Below are 22615 nucleotides of genomic sequence, written 5' to 3' on the forward strand. Positions count from 1 at the left end.
CAGGCATTTGCATCTCGTTGTGTAGAATTATTCTGGTTTTTATTATGCACTTCACCTATTTATAATGATGCTAAGGCCAAATAAATGGAATAAATTACAAATGGCATATACTATTTTGTTGTGGGTACTGTAAAAATATGTTAGTAATTTTATTAACGTTGAAATACAACTAAAAACTACGCGATTTTTTTAAAATTATTTGTATTAGTTGACCTTAAGAGGTTAAACTTTTAGCTAAGTCTGCCAGCCTATCTTGGATTTTTTTTATTAAAACACACGGTAAACCTGTAAATTAAATGGCAATGACTTATTTTTTATGCTTGGTAACTTTGGGTTTTAGTTTCTCCAATCTTACAAGTAACTCTCTGCAAGGTTTGGGGAAGCTGGAAGTCGAAAGTTTTCTCCCTTTGTAAATGAGAGCTAGGCACGCATGCGGGATCTCAGATGCCCCATAAAACTGTTGGGGAAAATGAAATAAGAATGATCTTTGTAATTAGTAATGTTATAACGAGTAAACGAACACATCATTGAGTAGAGGCCTACAAACTGAGAGTAACTGCTATTTTATGGGTGTATCCGTTAACCAAATACCGGTTTATAACACCGGAATTTCTCTACCAGGTGTATTAAATTCGTGTGAGTTTCATGAGATATGAATTTGAGCAACCAATAAAAATTGAAACTTGATAGGTCTTAAAATTACACGATATATTATTTAATGCTCGACATTATGTCACTATACACAGTTGATTTTAGATATGCAGCGAGTTATGTGAGAACTGAGATTATTTTTATGCTGTGGTGTTAGAAGTGTCTGGTGTGCATTAATATCAGTCATTCATGTTTTACTGTGTTGTTTCTCATTTTTAAAATATTGCCTAAGGTAATCATGTTTCATGGAGAAATTTCAATTTCGGATGTTTCCGGAAGTAATTGCAGTCTGGAATATTTTTTAATCATTTATTTTATCCCATTTCAATTTCTTATGTGTCTCTTTTTTTTCTTAAGCCTGTCCTCTTTTAATAGAAGAGTCTCTCGTCCTAATTTGTTTACAGTGAATTCCAATAATATTTTTTATTTCACCTCTTTGTTGCTTTAGTCCGAATATTATGATTTTTGCTTTAGTCCGATTTTATGTGTTCAAAAGTTTTAGTCTACTTTTGATTTGGAGTTAAAGTTACGTAGGTTGTGATTAAATCAAGAAATAACAGATTTTTTTTCTTGCGATATTTGTGTAGTTATTTCAGTAAACCTTATAAATTCTGAAGTTTTTGGGTTTTTTTTTTTAAAAGTTTTTAGACCACTTCCGAATTGTGTCTAGAATGTTTACTGTGTCAAAACTTTAATTGCAATCCACATCCAGAGCAAATCCAGCTCATATTTGCCACAGTTCGACATATACCGTCATATTAAGCCCACGCGGAGCATTTTTGGTTTATGGCATAGTACACATCCATTCTTCTATTTCACTCAAAACGATTTTGTACAACAAATATATTGATCCATAAAGAGAAAATAACGACAGTGATTTACTTCCATGCAGACCCAGATAATTTAAATAAACCGGTCTATGAATTAAACTATGTTAGAACTCGTATGTTTACAGTTATGCGATGTTTCTCTGCTTTGTTACTGCTGCTATGACGAACTGCTCCCCTGGGAATCCAAATTTGGAATAAGTAGCGGTCTTAATTCAAAAGCCCCAAACAAAACATGTTCAAATTCAAAAATTTCAATTATTTTGTGCAAATTATAGGTCTTAGCCATATGGTTTTGTCGAGTAAAGCTAATTTGTCAGTGAAACATTTAATCAAAGCGAATAAAATCGAGCGAGACATATCTAGCAATTCGTGCAAAATAATTCTTCCGTCCGATTTGATTTTGTGACACTCGATCCCTTTTCTATCAATACAGGTTTGTAAGTTTTACAATCTGTAAAAATTCAAAGTTAGGGGTAATTTACCCTTATATCACGAAACGGTGAAAAGCCGACAGGAGTTGGGTTAAAGGTCATATTATATCACCATTGTGTAGTGTTCGCACTATTTTATTTCTCGTAATAAGATCCGGCTTAAAAGGCGTGAAGGTGTTACTGTAAAATTGTAGTGTATTGGACGAGCAAGCACGAAACAGGCATTCACAGGTCTTTTGTGTCACCAAAGCTGCATAGATATTCTACACACTAAAGAAATACCTTAAAATCACAGCTTATTTTTCCTGATACCTGTATTTCGCACGAATCTTTCATTTACATGGCGATAGTTGTCTTCCCAGCACGTACAAAGAGTTTACGTGCATCTTATGTGCTTCCAAATCATGATTATTTGAGAACTGATTTTGGAATGCAGATTTATCTGTGTTACACTGATACCACCTATATTTAACCCATTCATGAATCAGACTTATCCAACTTATAGCCGCGAGAACATGTTTACTTCATCATACTCATTCTGTTTACAGCAAATGTTTACCGACAACTCAATAACTTTGTGTACGAGACCCGCTGAACCTAGGCATAAAATGATGTAGAAAATTTGAATTGTGTGATAATATATATTTGTATATACATATAATATCTATATACATGTAATACAATATATTGTACGCACTCATCAAATAGAATTTCAGCAGAAAGCAAAATATTAGGCCTAAAAATGTACTTCCAAAAAGTGGAAAACAACAAATAAAAATGCATGGAACCGATACTATTGGAACATCTATCGTCGTTGTTATATGGCGCGTTTGTATACAGTAGGGTATCCCTGAAAAGTAACCATATTTGTATCGTCCCATGTAACTTCTGCTTCCAAAGGCCATACATGACACTTTTCAACATAATGGCTATCATTATTATAAATTTTTATTTAATATCGGACATTCGCCTGTTAATAAAACTTTTGGAACACTTTTGTAATTTCATGGTTTTTAGGATTACCATTAGAAGGTGAAATATATTACTACACCTTTTAAGTTTCGTTTCACCATAAATTAGATAAAATTGATAATGTCAGACCAAACGTTACTTTGAAAATTTAGAAGTACACCCTAGTAGGTATATGTTTTGATGTAACGATAACTTAGGTTTTAGTCAAGTTTCTTAGTTTATGCCTTAATGTTTCTGAACCAGGGTTGAAGTTGAGGACACAAAAGTCAAGAATAAAAAAGAGATTGATTTGTTTGATAGTATATGTTGGAAATCTCTAGGCATGAAAAGATGTTAAAAATAAAACTATTTGTACCAAAATTAGAATTTTTTAAAAAATAGACAACGTGAATTCTCGCTCTACGGGTCAAAAAGACTTCTGCACTGCATTTAGAATTATACCATGTTGAGCATTGGTTGATGAAGTTACTTAGGAATGGTTCTTGTTATTTTCTAATGAACACAACTCATCCAAAGAAATGATTGTATTACTACGGATTCTACAGTAAAGTCTAATTTTGTTTATATTGTAGATATGTAGTATCCTAGGTGTTTTTTTTCTAAATACAGGACCTTGAAGCAGCTAATATGATTGTTGGCGTTAATTTACCAAATTTAGCATTAAACCCAACTTAAAGATCTGTCTTTACTCTCTGGACATTTCGGCCTTTAGATATTTTAACAAATGTAATTAAAAAATGCGTGTTTATTAACATTACTTGTGCTACGTTATATATCACAATTAACCTGCAGTAATTTTTCTATCAGATAAAGTAAATGTTGAGACGAAGTTCAAGACTTTTTACTTTCCAATAACTTCTTAAATACACGTGATCGATGGAGTCCAAGGCTCACTGATCGATCGCTCAATGTCTAATCTTGATATCTCCGTATTATTTTATAAATGATCGGGCCCACCGTTCCGTTTACTGGTATATTGCATTTTTATTCTGGTGTAAATTACATGTTAATGTAATTGTAATACGGAATAATAGACAGGGGCTCACCGTCAATGATTTTCATTTTATTTTTTATTTATTTTCGTTTTAGGTGCTTTTTAGTGTCTTCAGGTGTGATCCAATTGCCCCTTATGTAGTTTTCTGTGAATAAAAGTCACTGGGACCATATCAAAATCGTTGCCTCGCACCGTAACAGGTGAAAGATCAAAACAAAACACAAACATTAAAATATTTTGCTTGTTACTGACTAATTTAGATATAAATACCTACGTTTTTTTCCTTTTATTGTGAATTGCATAGTTTTTTGCCAAGATTAACTGAGCTTTACATACTATTTAATGGCTGTGGTTGGTGTCGTTTCTAAGCATATTTTGGAATACATTTTCCTATCTTGCGTTTGGCTGTTTTGTTAGGTCAAAACTGTCTTAATGTATTGTCTTCGTGTCCATAAGTTTTGGGTACTGTTTTATCAGCGTTAATATTATTTTATCATAATTTCCTATATACTAAGAATTGCTGACTTCTTTTGTTGTGGCCCATAATGTTGGGGTGCATACTTTTGCCTGTGTCGGGACTGTTGAATTATAAATCAGCTTTAAATTCTCAAAATAAAGTTTCCTTTGCTTTTTAGGTGGTTCATGTACAAAATGATTACTTTTGTAATCTTTGTTTTTTTTTAGTTCAATTTATCGATGGTTACATGATGCGGTTTATGTTGGCGATCACATGGCAAACATGATGTATTGCTAAATATGCTCCATGACTATTGTTTCGAAGTCTTGCTGAAAATGTACTTGGGATACGAAACAATGGTTTCCTCATTTAATTAAATCGTATTGCCTCCCTTGTTATGCAATACCCAAATTAAGTACTGGTGTCGTTTACGCTCGATTCCAAAGGTAAAATTATTTGTCAGAGGTTGACTCGAAATTATACAGATATAATTTCATAAGATTGAAAAGATTATGCATTTTGGCTGTGTGCAACGAGAATCTATAGATTATATGAATGTATACTACTGCCTCAAACAAAATGAATTTAATATCCTCTTAGAGAATATATTAAGTTTTATGCCCGTAAAAGACAATAGTATTTTGTTTCGACACCTGAACGCTGTTTTGAAGAATTTCAAAAGAAGGTTTTTGTTTGATTAAATTCATTCATGTACTTGTTTTTTTTGTGTTTAATGAATACCGAATGATTTAATGACTTTTAGTATCAGAACAAAAACGGGACCAAAACCAGAAAACCGCGCTATTAGGGCTGATGAATAAAATTTCTGTAATAAATAAGCTTTTAACAAGAAACTAATCAATTTTTTCATCATCCAAATTAAGTCGAAGAATCTCGACGTTCGGTGATACACAAAAGTCCCCGTATATTGCTTCGCCTGATTAAAGTAATCTAACTTCTGCAAAGACTATAAAACGGATTTTTGCTCCGACCGCGGTCATAAAATGGATACTGTACATATTAGACGGAGAGTGGTGGGAAAGTTTCTATTTGAGATAACAAGGAAATCCTAAATTTGCTCGTAAAAATCAGCGTTTAGCAGTCCGTTTTAATTCCACAATAATGAATTTCCATAAAAAGTATCCGGGAAGGTACATAACATAGGATTAGGATGAAAATATGTGGCGGATTTATGGCCCGACTGTAGCTTGTGATCAGAATATATTCAGATTAAATTAAACTTAATAATATTTTGTATATTCAGGTCCATATGTCGTTGTTTGTTCGTCCGAATCTGTCACTCCGTGCCTTAAGTTGAGTCATGCTAATAAATTTCACAAGTTCAAAAATTGGAATAAGAATCTGTTTTGGGGCGGCAGGTGCGACATTTTGTTTTTCTTTTTAAATTGCAAATTGCAGTTCAAAACATGAAGATTTCATATCTATTTAAAATAATAGATATTCCATACCATGTTAATCATTCAGTTGACCGCGATTTGTCCATTTGAACAGAATGTCCATGTCCAAAATGAATATGTCGAATTCACAAGAAAACACAGGAAAACATTCATATATCACAATTATCGGGTACATTATGGGTTTCTGGATATTTTGATCTTATCAGTTTCAATTCTATGTCGTAAATTTTACATAAACATGAAAGCTCTGGTAACGTCTTTATCAACTTCTGCCCAGAAGCCATTTTGAAAAGACATGCTCGCGAACAGATTACTGGGCGGTGTCTTTTGCAGACGTACAAACAAATTTTTATGGTCGTACATTTGATTTTACAGATATAGCTCCGGGGTAGGTTGAATGATTTTAATCTTGTCCAGTAATCCAGCTACCTGCAATCAAACTTTGCCGCCATTGTTGTAGTGACATCATATATCAGGCAGACGATACTAGGGTTTCCTACGAGGCACGCGAGACAATAATACGCCTGCCATTTTGAGGGCCGTATATCAAACCACGAACACAGTTTACTTGCGTTTCAATAATTTTATAACCAATTGTTACACTTTGAAGTCAAAAATTTCAACATTTTTACAACCTATCCGGTAGTTTGTTTTATTATTCTGAAAATGATTTTATTTTCTTCAAAGAAAACGTTGAAAAAAGCCGACTAAATGCCACTTCTCGGTTCATACATTTCGGTTTTAATGAAATTCAAATAAGATGCAAGGAATTCGACAGTTTTCGAGAGTTTTTAACATAAATTCAAAACGATAGGCAGAAGGTTCAAAGGTTGGATATAGAATCGGGTTCTAAATCACCTAAAGTCGTATGGTTTGCATATATATGGCTGTTACAATGCTTTATGAGCATAAAAACAATTTTTTAAGCTCTTTCCATTTTCATCTTCGACACAGAAGTCCTTATAACCAGTATTACAGTTATACGCTAAACTTTAGGCAACAAAGCATATATTTTGCTCCGATTTTTTTCGTCCGTCACGTCTATAGGAAATAGTTCAGTTTTTGTTCCATTGAAATTTTTTTAAAGGGATAGCGGAGGAATAAATCTGAAATCTCTCAGTGGTATGATTTTTGAAGAAAAAATCCTTAAAATTTGTCGAGCGCCCGATTTTCATTAGATATTTATTTGCAATTGACATATGACTTGTGTCTCCGGACAGGGTCCTACAGAGACACACTATCCATTACCCGTGCTCCAAATAATATATGCTTTATTACATGCTTTAACACACCAAATAAACTTCAAATTCTTTCATTTAATGCTACAATAAAATAGCAGTTCTCTGGCTCATATTTGTCATTGTCAATGGTTTAAATGTTGGAATTTTATATTAGCAATTTAGTTAACTTTATCCATAGACTGAATGATCGTGACTGCAAACAGTCTCGCACGGCATTGTATTTTGTGCACTTGCTTGAAAATTGTTTGCTGGACTTAAACCTCTGTAGATTGGTATGCCTGTTCTGCATGTGATAACCTCATAATGTTATCGTTGCTGTATGGACCCCGAAAAGCTCACGTCACCATAATGCCTAAATTTAAGATTCTTGAGGAATTGAATCTTGAAGCACGAAATCTTGTAAAATGTATTCTTGACCGCAAATTGGACATAAACAATGATTCAGCAGAGCTATCAAGAATGATTGATTTGAGAAACAAATAAACTGCCATTAAATGATGATACACATCACCGTAATTTGTTACCACGTGGTCAGATCACGTGACTATACTGATATTACATTTTATGAAGAAATTTTGTCGTATAAGAACAATAAATTGTCTTTTTTATGCGTTATTTTATAAGGGAACACTAGAATTTAACCGTATAGTTGGCATTTATTTCCAATTTTGTGGAGAATGCTCGTTAGATGTATAAGACAAACGAACGGTAATATTTAGCTAACATATTTATTTATCGCGTTTAGACTATTTAATACGCATAAAGCGCTCCTAAAGCTAGGATTTTATAACCAAAACTTGCAAGCTACTTGTAACTTATGGTCAAATAACGAGAATCGTTAGCATTCAATAAAGTGAAGAACAATTAGATACGACAACTTTATAATATAATGTAATTATTTTGTTGGGGGATGAACATAAAATAAAAAAAAAACCGGTTTATTTACATACTAACAAGGGGGAAACTCGTCACAGCTTGTTCTGTTCACTAGTGTTTGTGTCCTTTTTGGGTATACACGTATTATTATGCGACGGTAATTCGTGAACTTCGTTCTTACGTGATTCGGGGCTAATACAGATTTTTACAGAAGTGCGATCCTGAAATTTATAAAAGAAAGCTTCCATGCTATAATTTACTCATATTTTCCAAAATTTGCACAACGTTTTCCAACAACTCCCGGATTCAACCATAAAAATGAAATCAGAACTAAAAATATACAAATCTGTTATAATATTTCATTAGAAAAAAAGGTAAATCTGAACTAGCACGTTGTTATCCTGTAAGTGGCAGCAGTTGATAGATTACACCTACTCATTTCGGGAAAGTTTTCTAAGAACTTGTCTAACCCTTAAATTTATAACGTACAAAGCAGGTTTTTCAACCCGCATCCTCACTTTTTAAAACACAGAAGTTAATTAAGTCATTCGTATTCCGATTTTGTATAGATTTTATTCTGAAAAAGTTTTAAAATGTTGCCCACATGATGGATGTGCAAAAAAGAAATAGCAGACAACACTTTTTATCTTTTACATGGACAAAGACACATTATGTGAAGCTATAATAGATACTAATTTGTTTTTGTTAGGTAATCGTCTAAATATCACATATAATTATTTGTCGGGGAACCCAAACATTTCCCTTTAGACAAAATCTTGTATTTCCTTTTGAAAGGTGTGAATAATGTCCTGTTCGGTAACGGTATCTCCGTGCTAATGTCTCAATTAAGGCACATAGTAATCATTGTAATTGCTCGTGAAACTCTAAGCCTTGTTGGCGATCTTGTATACATGAAAAAATCGACCGGATTTCAAAATTACACGTGAAAATTTTAATTACGTGTATGAGTTTTAATGGACTTCGGGTATCATACATATTTCTGTAATAAAAGAGAAGTCCGCTATGTATTTAGAGAAAATAATGACCTATTAAAAGATTGAAGCAACATCAAAGCAAAAGAAAGTTTATATAAAACTGCCTTTTTAATGGTGCTTTCAGTATTTACTCCATGTTAAAGCAATAAAAAGGATATATACTGGAGTTTAATTTAAAGGTAAGATTATTTTAAAAAGGAAAAAATAAAGTTTTTGCATTTAGAATATATCAAAATTATTTATTCCAAAATGCATATTAAGCATGTCTGCCTTATAATGCTCTAAACAGAGATATAAATATCGTATGCTATTAGCAAAGTTATCTCATTCATTTAAATAGAATTCTTTTAAAGATTTTGAGTATAGTACAGTTTCATATCTGAAAAAATGAAACAAACTTTGTTTTGATTATATAAGGGGATGTTTTCTTCATCATCGTTGGTTGAAGATTTTGTCGAGCAAACAAATGGCCTGATGTTAAAGATAATATCAATCTCTTATTAACTTGAGAAGAATGTACATGACTAAATTGAAATACAATTTATAATATGTACGATACTCTATCAAAAATACACGGAAATAACCAGGGAAAAAGGTTATAAATGTTGATCAGCTCCGTGAGACTTACATGGGAAAAAGACCTTGTTGTACCACATCAAACGTATCGGTCTTTGGGCCTCTGACAGTTATAATACAGGTCAGAAATAAAAAAATGACATAAATATTCCCTGTCATTGGAAAACAGATTATTCAGCCATGACAGCCCCAATACACAAATTGTCTTTCTTTGGTCACTTCTATAGAGTTACTCATTATTGTTGGAATTTGGTTACATTGTTGTCCAATACGTATTGAGGTCTTTGGTTATATCTGGGATTATTGCAATCGTTGTCCAGGTAAAATTATTACTTTTTATGTTTATTGGCTGTGTTTCATTTTATTTCATTACTACTATTTATATTTTCTTAACCTTTTGTACATCACATATATACACTATAGCGAAGCTGTCATAAATGAATTATCCATAATTACACATTTTGTATCGAAAAAATCCCCTTAATATTCAAATAATCATTGATAATAATTATTTTTTTCTTCTGTTTTTTTCTGCAATGTACCCAACAAAACATTAATGTAATACAACTATATTTCATTACTCAAATGGGTCATTTAATTTTATATCCTTGTTTTAAATCAATTACTTTTATAAAATGGCTGTATGTTTTTGCCATTTGCAATCATTCACAAAATCAATTTAATGCTGATTAATTTACAACGAACATTTATCATCTTTTGCCTATTTCGCGTTTAAAAATTGTGGTGCCTTCCGATTTGTAGCAAGTTTTGTAATTCTAAAAGCATGGTTTATTTATCTTATGTCGCCTTCTGCTTTTTTCTCGGTGGGTTACGGATGCTTTTCCTTGTATCTCCGGAAGTAATTGAACTCGTAAGTTAAGCATCCCCGTAGAATCCGTTCTTTTCAACTTAAATCGGCGCATAAACATCATCTTTAATAACGCGGAAAAAATAATAATCTTTGGAAACGAGCTCGACCGTGAGTAACTCCCTACACGCGATTCATGACGAGACTTCAAATTAACTAAATGAAATGTTTATCCTTATGTAAAAAATCGCAAGACTGCTTCTTGGAGTGTAAAAGCATGATATAATGCTCACATCAACAAAAACTGTCAGGAAAACAGAATTTTATATCACTCCTGTTATATCGCATCAGAAATAAAAATTAAGAAAACTGACGAAGAAAATTGAGCTAAGCCTCAATCTCGTCTCTTGTGAATTAGTTTTCTCGGTACGGTCTCGGAATGGAGTAAATTACGACCGCAGCACACTACTACGTCACACAAGTCCAATTTTTGCTGTCTTTTAATTTGTAAATGTTATTCCCTAATCGTGAAACTGTTGACTGGACAACTGAATCAATTTTCTCGTTGCTTTGTTGATTTTCTTTCATTAATGTTAAGTGTTTTTGGTCTATGAAGTAAGGAATGTCGTGTGATAGCTTGCCAGAGACATTCTACCACTTATTGGGTCAGTTGTAAAGCTGAGAGTTGCACGGCATATGATTAGTAAAAGTTAGCAAAGGTTTTAATCCGAAATATAACTGTGATGTCTTTGTACTATTCAAATCTGCACCTTTCAAAAGTAGAGAACAAATTCAAAATTTACTATCATTGAATTCTTCACTTTCAAATTAACTTTTACCAACCACAGTGAAACGTTATTTAGGAATTTAAGGATTGTTTATACTGGGAATTCTAAGACAAAAGTTAATATGATTTTGTTTTGTGTTGCACTTATTGTCCTCGTTCACTAAATATATTATTAGAATAGTGTTCTGTTGGAATCAAGACTGTTGAAAATGGTGGGGGATATCAAGAGTGCAACGAGTGTCTAAAGTTTATCTACACATCCTCTTAGTAGATTGGCGATATTGGCACATGTGTACTTTTTCCATCCCAAGAATTTTTTGTCTTTATTTTTTCTCTTGACACTGGGTTTTAATTGAATGTCAGCAATTGTCTTCATTTTTTCACTTGTCAAGATTGAATAACCCGTATATAGGCAACGCGCAAGAATCATATTTTTACCGACATTTTGGTATGTGTCACATGTATAGATATACATGTACTGTCATCTCTGGCCACTCCGGTCATACATGGACACACACATTGTATTTCCCACGTTCTGTCAAGCGGTAGTTGGTCTTTTACAATTCTCTCTATAATCTATCTTTAAAAAAAGGTCATATCATTACTATTAAATATACATTTACTGGCGTCTGCAGCACAACTAAATAGTAAACGGTTTACATTGTAGATATATAAACAGGATGGTCAGTAAAAATCTACAAAAATCTTATATCAAGTCTAAGGCTGCTGTTATCTACTTACATGCTGGTATTCATATTCACTTTAATTCAAGCACCGTTTTCTTTTTTTCGTACAATGATACAGTACATTAGTCGAGATCTATCAGATTTTTAGTATTTTAATCGTCACATGAAGATCAACACTTTTTAGCGAAAAAAGGGGGCATAGGTTGATATTTACATTCGAGCTTGAAACAGACTCCATTAAAATATATAAACCATGAAAACATTGGATTTAATATGAAATTTGCGTCATCGATATCAATGCATAATAACTTGACAAGAATGACTTGTAAGTAATTATAACTTGTACATTGATTTTTGAGCGGCGAAATTTGTGCACGTATTAATTCATCAAACTTGTCTTGCTGTAAAAATATTTTAAATTTACCTATTTTTAGATAATCCATTTGACGAGTTACAACATTTATTGTTTGTTCATAAAATTTTTGATCGATCAAATTGTCACATGTGTACTTAAATATATCAAATCAAAGAACCCTTTACCGTAAAATTAAAATGAATTGTTGTTTTATTAACCCATGTTGTTGTTTTATTTATTTTTTACAAACTAATATCATATTAATCGAGAAATCCCTTACTTACATCGATACTTTAATAAGTAATGGTGGAAGGACGAAATTAATTTGTTTGACTATTTTATAAGGTAATTTTAATTTGTGAAAAGGTTTAGAGTAGTGCATGCAGAGTGTGTATTTCGAGAAAAAAAAAACTTTTCACTGAAAAATATTCAAAATGACATTGTTTTCATACCCCGCATTCGATGTTTAATTATAATTACAATAAAGAATCTAGTGTTACACTTTTACATGGGAAGATTTTATATAATAATTAATAACGGATAGGCTGTAGAGTTATTCTGATTTACTTTACAAGTGTCCAATATTTGAACAAAAGCCCTTAAAAGTAGTATAATTTGTCCACATTAACTTTAAATTCCTATTTCTCACGAAATCTTTGAACTAAAATATTTTATTGCTTTCAATTAAAGTTTGATAGTTTGATGGAGGCGGCGTTTGTAAAAATTGGAGGAAATTTTCATGTAACACACTATCGCCAAATAATAAAATTTTAGCTTTGTGAAGCAAATTCTTTTACAATACACCTTTAGGCCACTACATTGTATTTTTGATTTTTAAATTATTATTTATTACATATCGGTAAATGTATATTGCATGTAACGGGATTAACTTCTCAATATTGTTATCTATAATATCGCCCCTGATGAAATTAGTTATAAAACACGTTTTAATTATTGTTAAAACATGTACCTTTCAAATAAACAATACGGTAATAAAGTTGTAAACAATTTGACTGGAATTTTCATGTAATGACTGTTACTATCAAACTACTATAAATCGGTAGATTACGATGCTCTACTGAATACTGATGTCTGATTGGCTTATAAATTAGCTAATGAATATTCATAAAAATAGTTCCCATGAATACGGAAAAACTATAAAATACAATTTCATGAGACTGTAGCGTAGTTTTAACCAGATTTTCGATAAATTGAGGATAGAAAGTCGGTCTACATCAGCATTCTATGAAACTTTACGATAGAAAAGTTATTAGTGAATATAAAGTCATTTTCTCGGTTCAATTGTGTTTTCTCCATTAGCCGCTGTTGAGTATTGATTTCTTTTCCTATTGGAAGATGAAAACCACGTGACGGATTCTGACAGATAGAATTTTATGAGAACGTTGCGGAGGTCAGGGGTCATATTGTAAAGAGGTATCGCTTTTACTACTTGGTTTTATTATCCATGGATAGCATACATAGAAATTTTGTGCTCTCTGTTGATTTTCTTTGATAAGGAATAATTTCTCTCATGGAAGGAACTTTTTGTTTGAAGAAAAGGTAAGAAAATGACAAATTTTCGCCTATTTTATTTAATTTCTAATTAACTCCAGACGAACCGTAAGTTGAGTTAACAGTCTTATCTAAATCTGCATAAAACTTCTGCCTCAATTATGTGTAACCCAAGCCAGACTTTAAAATTGTTATTATTTCTGAAATTGAACATTTAAACTCGTTTTATTCCCCTTTCATGGCGCATAAAAAGTGCATAATTTTCGATGAACTGCAAGAAGTTATAGATTGGTATTTAATGTTTATACTTGTTTTATGGTGACTATTAATTAATTTTAATGTTCCTTGGTGATAATTAAATAGTACTTTTGTTGTAAATAATGAAACTAATACAAGATAATGATAAACCATTCCCATACCTTATAGACAATTTATTTTCTATTTCACAATGTTACTTTATATATAAATTTTCATATGATTGATGGGCAATTTTATATTTGTGGTAACACCAGTTTTTAACGACACAATATTTTTTTTTATTTTATTGGCAAAATGAAAACTTTTATTTAATATTTTATCGATGAATAATTTAATTATGCTAGAATTTACACCCCTTTTCTAATTTTTCTATTTTAGATATACTTTGTCAAACTTTAAGCTAAAGAAAACAACTGTTGAACAAGCCCCGTTATTGTACAAATTGCAAGACTTACATGTTTTAAGGTTTTAGTGGTCAGTCCTCTAATTCAGTCCTCTAATTATTTTTAGACGATTTCGAAAATACACGACGACGCAAATCTGTGCTATACGAAATTGAATAATTTGTTTTTAATTCAGTAGATAGGGTTTTCTTGATTTATGCTGTAGATATGAGATCTACAGCAGTCAACTCTACATTGTTTATGATGAAGTTTTCAGAGAACTAATTTTCTGCACAGGGTGTTGTCAGAACTGCCTTAAAATTTGACAAAAGTCTTTTAAAATAAATTAATTTACTACAAAACAACATTGTTTTCTTCCGAATTAGCTTCTTTGGCGGCTACATACTTTCTTAATTTAAAAATAAGCAACACCTTTCTGTTTATATTGTTAATTTATTACCCTCATTCAAATAAGACAGTGTCGATAATAAGCGCCTTATATTGTATGTTATATTTCAAATTATACATGTATATATAGTTCATTGTGACCTGAAAGGGTATAAGACATTATATTTTTTTGTAAGATTTCCTGCAAAAAATAAATAGTGAACACCAACATCCATGTGTAAAATATTCTGAAAATTCTCCTATAGTTACTACAATTCTTGCAATAAAAACATTGTGTACTTGTATAAAATGGACTTAGAAATAAAACTTCATACGTCTAGCTATTGCTAACAGAAGCGTTAAAAACTAATCGAATTCCTCCAGATTGTGTACAACGCATGACAAATCATACCCTCTGTATCAAATATCAAAAACAATATTTACATGTTCGTATATGTAAATTTTAAAGCATTACAAGTTGACATGAAAATTAGAACGTGGAAATTAAAATTTTTGTACCGAACGTATTCTGAGGTTAAACATTAGCAGAGAGTTAAAAAGAGAAAACATGTAATAATTACACAGGAAAAATGTGTTTACAATCTGGTACATTATGTAGAATGATGACCTTATATGTTAGTCAAAATATTGATAAAGGGCTGTGTCCTTTTCCGGGCCTGCACAGCACATGTTTGATTATTTTCTTTCAAAGTGATCAATTTTTTGAAGATCTGTTTGAACTTGTATTTTTAGAGATACAGTTTTGTACTATACATGGAAGTAGATGTGTTTCATCTATTTACATTTACATTAAATTATATAATCAGGTTGAGTGACTTGAGGAAATCTATCAAAGAGTTTTAAATTTTTCCCATATAAAAGTCAAGAATTTGAATCTTATTGGAAGTTCTCCTGTTTCATAACTGAAATATTAAGTCATCTTAAAACAATATTATATAATTTAATTATTAGTCGTGAACTATTTATGGTATCAATTCAACAGATGTACCACAAACGTTTGAGAATTTACAATGTTTCTATTTCGGGTATTTTTTTTATTCTTTCAGGTGGAATGATACAGAATGGAGTCAGGGAGTAACCTACTAGCACACTCAAGTTTACCCTTTTATCAAAACGGACTATCTAGCACTACAGTTTCTAGTTTATTGTCGTCGAGTCCTAGTGCCCAAGATTCACTAAGTCGCACCGCTTTATCCACCCAAAACGGGTGGCCAACAAACTATTCCAGTGAGACAGGAAGCTCGTGTTCAATGGCTTCGTACGGAAATCTCCAGCTAGGAGCATCGTTCCCGATGAACGGGAAATCACCCTACAACTCATTTTCATCAGCAAGTGCAGACTATTTGAACTGTCGGCAAATGCCGCTTAATCCCATGAACCATTTGAACGCTATGCCTGCCATGAGAAACTATTCTTTATACGGGGATATGTACCAAGCGGCCCATCCACCCGGTTATACCAATGGCGGATTCTACCCGGATATGACGCATGGGATACCTCCACTTCCTGGCAGAGATATAGACTGTCGGAGTTCAGTATCAGATTCACCAAACCAAGGTACTAGTTTTTAACCCGTTTTGGATCGAAATATTTTCTTATGCAGATTTCTTACACTGATTGAATCGATTGAAAACTTAACTGTGTCTATACATGTCTACATGCAAATCATCTACATGCATTTGCATGTAAATCTGGCTTTATAAACCGATAAAACACTTTGAGGTTTTTAATTTAAAATCATGAATAAAGACAACGTTTTACGAAATTACATCATTTACGTGGAAAATTGTCAAAAATGTAGGATCATTTTGTGTATTCAGACAAGGAAAATTATTTGTATTGCTTGAATTATATAGTGGTATTTAAACTACACTTGTAAAATATTTTGAATGTTTTGAATGGACCCATTTTAAAAAATATAACTCTGCTTAGAAAAAAGGGATGTGAAATGCATAATCCAAGGACAGATAAAAATGAAACCACTTTATTTAAATTAAGAGTTATCCATTTGGCAGACCAAAAATCTAACATTAACAGACTTAATGCGCCCATTTTTAATATTTTGGATTAAAATCAATATTTTTTCTATAGAAATTCTTTTTAAATGTGCTACACAACTAACCATAATGGGAGGTAATTTACAAATTTACGCAATAAATAAATTTTATTGGACATTATATAACCAGTTCTGTTCACTTACCCGAAACTAATATATACCTTAACTACTCGAAATGCTTACAAATTGCCCAAAATTTTCGACTAATTTTTCTAACAATATCGAACATGTATCTCGTTTGTCATCTTTTAACTTGAATCAATTTGTATCAATAATTTGGTTAATGGAGATAAATACATGAGGTAAGCCCTCGATCTCGACACGGATCCCCCTTTTCACCCATTTGATTAATAGATTCATACTTTTGACACTGTCTTGCTAAACATGTAATGTCACTGCGTCTGATTGACTTAAAATGGCTAAATCACTTTATCACTTTCTAATTTGTAATGTTGTCTTCTCATTTACTTCTATTGAGGAGTATTTGAGAATGTCTTCGAGGCACGATCTGACCCGACTGATGAGATTTTAATTTGAAATTGACAGAAATCCATTAATTTTCTGTTAAACACTGGCAATGGTCGTGTTCCTATCATAGTAAGTGTTAAGGTTCATTTTTTTTTCTTTTATGAATATTTTATGATAGCATTGTTTCTTAGGAACCATTAATATTTTGAAATTATGTAAGATGCATTAACTGATTTTGAATGAAAATTTAAGCAAATTTCAATTATTATAGATACTAAACTGTTGATAGCACATCACTCAAGGTCTTTATACTCTATATTCAAGACTTGGTTCATTTTGACGCAGAAGTTTAACAGGAATTGATAAAAACAAAACAAAAAGCTTAATTCTAAAAGTACTTTAAACTCCAGCAAGGGCGATTCTGTTTACAACAGTTTTTTGATGAATCACTTGATTTATACATGTAGACAATGTATGCAACACACGCGCGTCTCTTGCTGTGAACTTCCGTGAAACAATGGCATTGGGTCTCCAAAAACTCACGCCAGACCTATAACTCACACTAATGCGTCGCTCTGGTGATGTGGTAATGTAGCGAAAAGCTCCCAAATTTAAGAAATTTATGATGTTGCATAGGATTAGAGTCAAAAAGTCTTCAATTTTATTTTTAAATTGTCCAGTCACCACCTTCACGCCCTCCAGTAAACCTTTCAGGTGTTCCTGATGGAAATTTCAAACTTAAAAAATTTCACAAGTAGGTTAGAAAGTGTTTTAAATGCTAAACGTTTAAAGAAGATATTCTTAGTCAGAAATCTTGCCATTGCCAAGTCTAACATTTTTTTCTGGATCATGATCATGAGAAAATCGTTTACAAGACTATGAATAGATCAAAAGTAGATGACAGAACCGTGACAGGACAAGAGATGTTCATCCTTTCCAATATTTCAACATGTCTTGCTGTATGAAGTATTTTACTCATTCATAATACTGCGGCGATATGTACTCATAATTGTTATGTATAAATGAGGTATAATTTTAACACATTCGGTGACAAGTGTCGCTGCAAGGCAGATTGGATAATTTGTAAATACTGTAGTGGACAATATTAATAAGTATACAATGACAGATCTACAAAGTCAGTGGCGATGTCGTCCGTGACCGGGGCTATCAATCACCCTTTTGTTATGTCCCTGTGTTATGCAAGTCCTTTCCGTTATACATCAGACTTTTCCATCTCTCCTGACAGTTGACGACTAAGTCAAGCAGTACTCCTGATAAACTGCGGGTAAAACTACCAGAAAAATCAACAATCATTTCTGTGACTTCTAGAAAAGCTTCTAACAATAGTATGCTTAGCTCTTCGTTTAAAATTGAAAGCGTTTTAAGATTGGAAAATAATTTGACATTTCTATAATTATTATTTTTTAACGGTATAAAATAAATGATTCAACTTGAAACCAAATGCAACAAATGCAGGGCTGCAGAGTATGCTAAAGCTAATTTATTTACATATGTTTGTAAACTTTCAAGTTCTCGCGTGGTTATAAATATTTAGGTTTAATACAAAAAGATTTTTTTTATTTGACAAGTGGCCCATAACGGTTCTGCTTCAGTTGTAGATCAGTTTCGGATAATTTTTTTTCTTTAAGACAAAGAAAGATTCTTTCGAGCTTCACAAGGTGTCTAGATCGATAAACTATTTATCTTTTATTACGTGTAATTCTCGGAGGTATAATTCGATAAAGTACGGAACTGAGGATCAATGTCGGAATTGGATCCGTCGCGGTAACGTTGATCACCAATTACCACAACTACCCCATATATCAACAACGGACACGAAGAAGCTTTCACGTTCACGTCTTTAATTGATAATATCATCTTTATCTTGAAAATTGTCACATTGTTCAATGATATTGCTTCCCTATTTAATTCTGTTTAATTGAGAAAACTGCATTTTTACACGACTTAGCGCTATTTTATCCAGAAAGATGTGCGTGGATATTTACAGTATGGGAAAGGCAGTTCTTTGGACTAAATAACACTGGAATCTCAGACATTATACTTAACTAGAATATTTTATAAAAAGTATTACATGATGAGGTTCTGACAACAGTTACTTAAAAATTATATATTTGTAGATTCTATTCGCCAACCACGTGCACAGAAAGTGCGAAATCGCCCAGTTGTCATAAAACTACATTTAAGACCCTATTTCGTTCATATGTATTTTCATTCCACTTCAAGAGTTTTTATACACATCAAGTCACAGCTATAAATTTTACAATACAAATTCGTTGACCTCGTGTTAATTATGCACATTTAAAGTTATTCAAATTATATTATTTGTCATCTCTTGTATAGAAATATGATAAATAATTTATGACATTTATGGAGTGTATAGTAAATAAATACACACTTCTTGAATTAAAACAATGGTTTTGGCATGCAAAGGTAAGCCGATAGAAAACAAGTCGTAAAAATTTAAATTTAAAACTATAGGTATGTCAAATGTTCGTATTTTCTGGCCGAGTTGTGGCAAATATATTGCAACCATAAATATAACTGTAAACCTCTTACATTACATGAAAAAGTCTTAAGTAGTCATCGCTTTTAATGGGCTTTCATACAGTAAAAACAGTTGACATACACAACACTACAGATTTTCTTCTGTTTCATTTGAACACTGCATGGATCCAGAGATTTTTAAAGGGGATGTTCCAGTAAAAAAAGGGAAAAAATCCTAATTTTGCAACAATTTTCCAAATAGGCGTGGGGTTCGAACCCCCCCCCCCCCCACTGAATCCTCCTTTTGTTAAGTTAGGTTGGTTAGATGACTGCTTTGGCCAGTTTAAACAACACGGAAAACACTTCTTTTACAATTAGAAAAAAATAATATGAGGTGTAACACTGGCACAAGATGCAGGATAGTATCCATTTACAAAAGAACCCTTATTAAAATGTTCCAGCAACAAATATTTATAATAAATTGTATACACCAAAATACATCAAATCTCACTCCAATGATCGTGACACCAGATAGTATTTCTATAATACCTATTACTACAATAAAGAACTTAGTTGCAATTTGTAAGCACTACATTCTACTAGTCAATGTAAACCAAACTCGCCACCCACCACGTCACTCGAAGGTAGGCAGACTTATCTGGGCTACCTCGCTGCTTTGTAGAAGCCGTTGTTGAGTTATTTACGAGTATTAACTCATGTTTCAATTTAGTGAAATGTTTCTTGCGCTATGTGTAATGATGAAATATGGCCGCTTGTGTTTATTTATCACAGTAACATCGAGGTGGGCTTACTTCTCTGAAAAGAAGTTGAAATACTTTACCCTGTATATTTATTGTGATTTTCTGTTGATGTTGCATGAAGAATTAATTTGACATTATTGAATCATTTAGATAAATTGGATACAATTATTTGATCTTGTAAACATGAAGTTTGTGCATAGAAGGTGTACTTCAAATGTGTTTTCTTGTGTATGTTAACAGGTAGTGTATGTCAGTAATTTAAAATCCCTGTTGTAAATTACGACTTTCCACTAAAACATCACAACAGCCAAAATTTGGTCGAAAAATAAAGATTTAATACTTCAAAACATTGAATCCACACAAAGTATAAAGTAGTTAATACATGTATTTTTTTTTATTTAATTTTTTGTTCAATCTTCTCTGAAAAAAAAATAACGATATAATTTGACATCATTCTATTAATGTTCCAAAGCTATTAAATGTTATTAAGAAGCAATCGTTTGCAGAATTCTGGGTTGATTGGAGGATACACGCGAAGCGTTAGGTTCATTAACACTTTAATGTTCACCTCTAAATCAACGTTATTTTTACATGACTGTATCAGCGACTCACTTGTCCTTTGTGCATTATCGGCCATTTCCGATTGACTGAAAATCAAAAACGTATAAATAATGAATGTTTAATAAACACATCGGAAATGTTAGTATATTTCAGTTAGTTTTCCCTTTGACCTGAGTAGCAGGTAGACTTAGTTGCTTAACTGCGTTCAAACGAATAAGTTTCACCAGAAAATATCCCGTTAAACATCAAAGTGAATACCTTACTGACCAGCTGTGAGACCTGCTGATTTTAATATTTAATTAACGGTTTTCCTATCACTTTTTAAATTGTTTGCTTATTTTTCAGCATTACGCATAATTTTTATTTAAATAAATCAAGTATGTTTTTTTTTTTAAATGGAATCGTACTCGATGGCATTCAAGTAAATGTATTTTCTTAGTTCACGTAATGGAAGTTAAAAATTTAAATTAATGCATTTTTTATAGTAAATGTAAAATTAGGAGTACTACACCTAATTATGACTGGAAGTTTTCAACACTTTGTAAATTGCGTTAAGATCGGGATCTCCAGATATATACATCTTTTAAAATTTCCCTTTCCTTCATATTATTGGTACACAGACTTCAAAATGTTAATCATCAATTTTTAGTGCAAACCTCTACTCGGAAAACATATACATTACTTGTTTGGCATTAAAATCATATGAATGGAAAACTTAATATTTTCCGCTTGAATTTTACAAGCGTATTGAGTATCATATAATTTTGATCGTACTGCAAGCTTCTAGCATAAATACTATTCATCTAAGCTATTTAGAGTGTAATGGGTTAAAATAAATCGTTTTTCTACATCATTTGAGAAATCAAGCTTAAAGAGACGCTATTATTAACATTTGTTAAACACACTGCTACAGATAAGATTTTTATTCAAGTACATAAGATTAAGCAATGAAGTTAAAAAAATCTCTATAGATTTACACGAAACCGTTTATAGAAGATATAAACAGGTGGTATAACACATCGATGGCTTGGCTTGAAAAAATCGCGGAATAAGAGATAATATTCATTGCCACGACCTTACATACATGTGCATTCTTCTATTTATGAAAAATTGTCGCCGATTTTTAAGTTGAAAAAAGAAAAAAAACATGTGGTCATTTGTTCACAAATTGCGAAATCGCGTGAGTTTTTTTTCCATCACGATTTCATTAATTTTTTATCTCTATTCCACACCCCCATTAATCGTCGTTTATTCGAGAAATATAACCATGCCTTATTTCAATCGAAATTCAGGTGATAAAAGGAGTTGAAAATCGGTATGTTAACTATTTCCGCATTGGAAAGCATTTGTTATTTTATTCAATTCAAGATCTACTTATAGATAAATTTTCAAGGGAGACTACCCCCTTGTATAGTTTGCACATTTACCGAGTGTCATTTGAATTTTATGAAGCCCTTTGACTAATTCGGAAAAAAAAACATGGAACTATTTAAGGACATGTCTTATTTTTTTCTGAGGCCAAAGAAGTTAACAATTGGAATAGAATTTTAACAATTTATGCGAATGAGATTGAAATTAAATTACATGAACAATTAATTGTGAATCGTAATTGTTATTTCGACAGGT

The 22615-nt window shown here is 32.0% G+C and overlaps 1 protein-coding gene across 4 annotated transcripts in view; it reads left to right on the forward strand.

Moving 5' to 3' along the window:
* LOC148613081 (homeobox protein php-3-like) overlaps nt 1-22615 on the forward strand; it is a 58936-nt gene that overhangs the window by 33058 nt on the left and 3263 nt on the right. For 3 of the 4 annotated variants that reach the window (XM_088595117.1, XM_088595115.1, XM_088595114.1), the window contains exon 2: nt 15685-16195. In XM_088595117.1, coding sequence (XP_088451243.1) covers nt 15700-16195 — 496 coding nt within the window. In that variant the 5' untranslated portion in view covers nt 15685-15699. Of the gene's footprint in view, nt 1-13287; nt 13638-15684; nt 16196-22615 lie in introns of those variants that run through there. The other variant, XM_088595113.1, reaches the window with a different exon arrangement.

The sequence above is a fragment of the Perna viridis genome, chromosome 7 (genome assembly GCF_037379345.1).
Source record: "Perna viridis isolate PV_CMFRI_1.1 ecotype Kerala chromosome 7, ASM3737934v1, whole genome shotgun sequence".
Classification (NCBI taxonomy): domain Eukaryota; kingdom Metazoa; phylum Mollusca; class Bivalvia; order Mytilida; family Mytilidae; genus Perna; species Perna viridis.